This window comes from Myotis davidii, unplaced genomic scaffold (assembly GCF_000327345.1).
Source record: "Myotis davidii unplaced genomic scaffold, ASM32734v1 scaffold705, whole genome shotgun sequence".
Taxonomy (NCBI): Eukaryota; Metazoa; Chordata; class Mammalia; order Chiroptera; family Vespertilionidae; genus Myotis; species Myotis davidii.
The window spans coordinates 2,378,509-2,383,273 of NW_006296405.1; the positions used below are offsets into that span (position 1 = coordinate 2,378,509).

At 43.8% G+C, this 4,765-nt stretch overlaps 1 protein-coding gene across 2 annotated transcripts in view; it reads right to left on the reverse strand.

The window, feature by feature from the left end:
• Positions 1–2,255: 2,255 nt before the first annotated feature.
• FSCN3 (fascin actin-bundling protein 3) overlaps positions 2,256–4,765 on the reverse strand; it is a 9,230-nt gene continuing 6,720 nt past the window's right edge. The window contains exon 7 of one of the 2 annotated variants that reach the window (XM_015568870.1): positions 2,256–2,514. In XM_015568870.1, coding sequence (XP_015424356.1) covers positions 2,303–2,514 — 212 coding nt within the window. In that variant the 3' untranslated portion in view covers positions 2,256–2,302. The remainder of the gene's footprint in view (positions 2,515–4,765) is intronic. The other variant, XM_006771405.1, reaches the window with a different exon arrangement.

The following is a 4,765-nucleotide window of genomic DNA, read 5'->3' on the forward strand; positions in this document are numbered from 1 at the left end:
TAGGGAAAAAGAAAAATATGGGGAAAAAGGGGTGAAGAAGAGGGTGTTTGGGATGGGGAATGAGCTCATCCCCCCCAAATTCTTCACCTTTTGAAGAGCAGGGATGGAATGACAATGCAAAAGGATGGGGAATTGGGGACATATTTGCCTATTCTAGGTACTGGTCCAGAAGTTGTTTTTCAAGAGAACTCTTTATCATCAAACACTCTAGAATTATGCTGTTCAATAAGTAGCCACCAACCACATGTGGCTATTAAATACAGTGAATAGTCCAGCTCCTTACTCATACCAGCCATATAGCAAATGCCCAATAGTCACGTATGGCCTGAGACCACTGTATTGGACATTAGACATTTCCATCAGCACAGGAAGTTCTTTTTTTATGTAAATCTGAATTTATTTTTAAGTATAACTTTATACAATAGTGTTGTAGTTTCCTCAGTCAACAGAAAGTGGCCTCATGATTTGGGTGTAATTCAAAAGTCCAGCACAGGAAGTTCTATGGGGCAGCACAGCTCTAGCATGAAATTCCAAGGGTACCAAAACCTGCCCCTTCCCTACCTTCAATACACTCAAGCTGGAGGCCTGCTCCATCAGCACAGGAAGTTCTGTGGGGCAGCACAGCTCTAGTATGAAATTCCAAGGGTACCAAAGCCTGCCCCTGCCCTACCTTCAATACACTCAAGCTGGAGGCCTGCTGGACAGACTGCCCAGGGAGATGGGTGAAGCTTTGTGGGGTGACCACCTGCCTAGCACCATCTGAGAATAAGCCATTCACTCCAGCGACAGGACTGACATCAGCAATGGGGGAAGCGACCCATGCTGAGCACAGTCAAGTGGAGAATGATAGCCACTTGTGGGAAACAGGGCACGAGAGAAAGTGTGTGTGGATGTGTCCCCATGCACAGGCATGCCCGCTCATAGGAGTGTGGATGTGTATTTCGGAATGCTGAGAGATTCTGCATTAAATGACCTCCAAGGTCCTATCTCTCTGAAGAATGTGTTCCACTCCATATCTGTGGCCTGTTCTTCATGTTCTCTAGGAAAGGAGGTGTCCTGGCCGCTAGTGTTCTCAAGCTTCATTTATTGGATAAAATTTTAACAAAGTTCTTTCATATCTCTTGAGGAGAAACATACTGACAAAGGAACCCTGAGGTCATTTTTCTCAATTCAAACACAGTATCTCTCATGTTCCAGTTTCAGCAGCTCTTCTAAATGGGCTGAAAAATCAAGCACTCGTTATGGTACAGTGCAGTTTTCCCTAAGTGGGGGTCAGTCATCATTGTTGGTATCTGAAAACATTTTAGTACGTGTGTGAATACTGCTTTAAATAATATTGAGTCAGGCGGAAAGGGGGGACATATGTAAGACTTTCAACAATAAATAATTATTTAAAAGATATTGAGTCAGAAATGAAAATATGACTCCCTTTCTATTGATTACGTCAAAGAGAAAGTCTTCATTTTGGCCCTAGTTTTTAGCGCCTCTGTAACAGTTACTTTTTTTTTTTTAAACACAGGGACAGAGTACCTCAGGCTCTGAGCCTTGAGCAGGGAAGGGAAAAATCTAACTAGGGTTGATCACACCACTTTATTTTCATTGTATTTACTTTTATGACCATTTTCTATTTATGGCAAGTGATTCCGGCCTTCCATTTTATGATAGTGATTAAAATGACCCTTTCTACATAAATATAGCTGAGTCTTTGTCAATAAAAACATGAATAGGGCAGATGGCAAGTAGATAAACATCAAAGTTATGAAGACAGTGCAAGAATGACAGTCACCTTGGAAGCCCTGTTTTGATGGAAAGAGTAGTGGCCATTAGCGTCCACTTTAATTGAAGAATTGAGCCAGAGGTTCCAGTCATGGGACCTTAGGCAAATTATTCCAGCTCCCTGCAAAAGGTGGGCAGTGATGGGGAAAGTATCTGTTGTGCCCAACTGACTGGACTGAAGGACCAAGATAAGATGATTGGTTAACTTCAGGGGTGATGGGGTGGTGGTGAAAGGGTGGGCTATATAGGCATAAGCTATTATTACCGTTACCCTGTGCCCATAGGATTAATGAGCCTTCACTCTTTCTAAACCAATGGACATTTAGTCATATCTGGATTCTGAGTCCTTCAGGGCAAGGCTGACTCCTTATAGTATCACTGGGGAAAGTCTGGTGTTTCTGGTGGGGATGGGGAGGATCGATGGAAGAGCCATTGATCTTCTAGGTCTCATTTGGGCTCCTCTCCACTGGCTAGGACTTGGAGTGATGTGGGGCCTCAGTATCAACCTACCCCCTCCTCCAGACCCCTACTCTGTACTGAGTAAGATGCACACCAGGGTCTTGGGGGTGGCCTTTTGTGATGTATTGTTGCTCAAAACAGATGTTTTGCCAAACTGGGTAGGAAAAGTTGTGTAAACAGATATTCTTCTCGTGGATCTTGACTCTGGGGTTTCTGTTCTGTTTAGTGTAGTAGTTTCTCCTGGAGGAACTGGATTTCTGTAGGTAGCAGCCCATTGACCTGGGAAGTGAAGAGGAAATAGAAACTATCAGTCAGTCATTTGCTGATCTCTGGCTTTTAGGGAAAAAACCTGCAAGATGCTGTGGGAAGAGAGAGGGTAAAGTGGTTTGTCCCATTCTTGATGAGGGATCACATAGGCATGGAAAGTTAATTTATAGAAAAAGGCAGTAGAAATTATTTTTAGTCAAATGAATGGTGCAGAAATACCATCAGCGTTCTTAGGGAGACTGCAGTAAATAGGTAAAATTTACTAAGTTTACTAAGTATTATACAATCATTCTCTCATGTAACACAACAATCCCATGAGATAAATACTATATTCCCATTTCACTGGTGAGAAGTAGACTTTAAGAAGTTTATGTGTCCAAGTTCAAACAGGTTTAACTGATAAAAATCTAATTACAACCCAGTTCTGTGTCCAGAAGTGAGCTCTTTACCGCTACAATACACTGTCTCCTAGAATGTCAGGCCTGAAAGGAGCTTGAGAAATTTAGCCCAAGCCAACCCCTTCACGAATAGATCAGAAAACAAGTCCAGTGGGATTTTGTTTTATTTTTTTTTCCAGGTTGGCCATAGTAAAAGGTTTGCATAAAAAAAACTGGTAGAAAAAATGGAGGAAAGGAGAGAACACATATTGGGTGGGAGCGGGGGGGTGGGGGTGGGTGTCTATATCTAGATTCATATTGTCATTTAACCTTCACACCACCCTATCAGTTAGATATTATTCCCATTTTACAGATAAGGAAACCAAGGCCTGGAAGTGTTAAAGCAATTTCCCCAAGGACCAAGCCTTATTAACTCTTGGTTTCAGATCTATATGATGCCAAAGTGCTTACAACAACATCACCATTTTCCAAGGCAGGCAAGAGAGGTGGATTGTGACGGGTCAGGTCTAAGAGCAGGGAGGTGTTTGTCCTCAAGAGCTGTGAACAGGGAATGATGGCATGGAGGCAGTATTTGAGAAAAGGGAACTAGGTGTGGAGAACAGATTATGTGGGATTGGATCTGGCGAGTGCTACTAGGGAGCCCTTGTTACAGTGCAGGCTTTTGAAATTTTAATATCTTCCTTCCTTGGACATGTGTGAATTTATTTAACCCTCATAATAATCCTGTGAAGAAGGCAGATTGGATATCACCTCCACTGAAGACGGAGACAAGGAAACTGAGGTTCAAAGATGCAGTTTGCCCAAATGATACAACGATTCAGTGACTCAGCAAGTATACAACCCAAATCTTCTGACCCCATTCCAGGGCTCATTCCAATATATCCCAGCTCCCTTGAAAGCATCTCTGACTTGCAATAAGCTGGCAGGAGGATTGCTTATCTCACCTGGTAGTAATAACAATTAAGGAGGAGCAAGCAGCCCTGACCAGTGTGGCTCAGTTGGTTGGAGCATCTTCCTATATGCCAAAAGGTTGTGGGTTCAATTCCTGGTCAGGACACAAACAGAAGGCAACCAATTGATTCTCTCCCATACCCTCCCACTCACCTTCTCTCCCCTCTCTAAAATCAATAAGCGTATCCTCAGGTGAGGATTTTTTTTTTTTTTTTTTTAAAGAAGGAGCAAGCACTGAAGAGGCCTTGTTAAGGAAGAAGCCAAGAATTTCTGGGGGTGGGGGGGAGAGACAAAAGGGAGGAAGGAGAGATGGAGCTGAGGTCTTGAGCCTGAGCCATCTGGGAGGATGGCAATGCCCTAGATGGCCATGGGGAGGGGAGGATGAGGAGGCTGATTTTGAAGGGTGGCAGGATGAAGTCAAGTCAACTGTCAATCAGGAAGTTAGAGATGAGGTTAGAGTTCAGGAGAAGGGTCAAGGCTGCAAATAAATATCTGGGAGTCATGAGCACCCCAGAGATCCAGGAGTAAGGATAGCAAGTGCACAGGGCAGAAAGCACATCTCCAGTCACTCTTTTGGAAAAAATGGGAAAACTCTGCATCTAATAAAGATAAACAGATACACAGGTATGCCTCACCCTTTCCCCTGCAGGCTCGCTTGCAAGTACTGTTATGCGTGGCATAATAGTGAGGAACCCAGACCTGATTTCTTGTCTCTCCAGGATGTCTAGGACTAGGAACCCTGAGAGGAGAGGCGTGGGTTTGGCACACTTGTCTGGAGTTGAAAGAGTTGTAGGACAGAAGTCAGCCCTTGGTACGTTTCAGTCTTACTCTCACCTGCCACCCCTCCACCTCCCTTCTCCTTCTGCCCCCGGCTCCTGTTCCCCTCTGCCAGGTTCTTTTTTTTTTTTTTATTT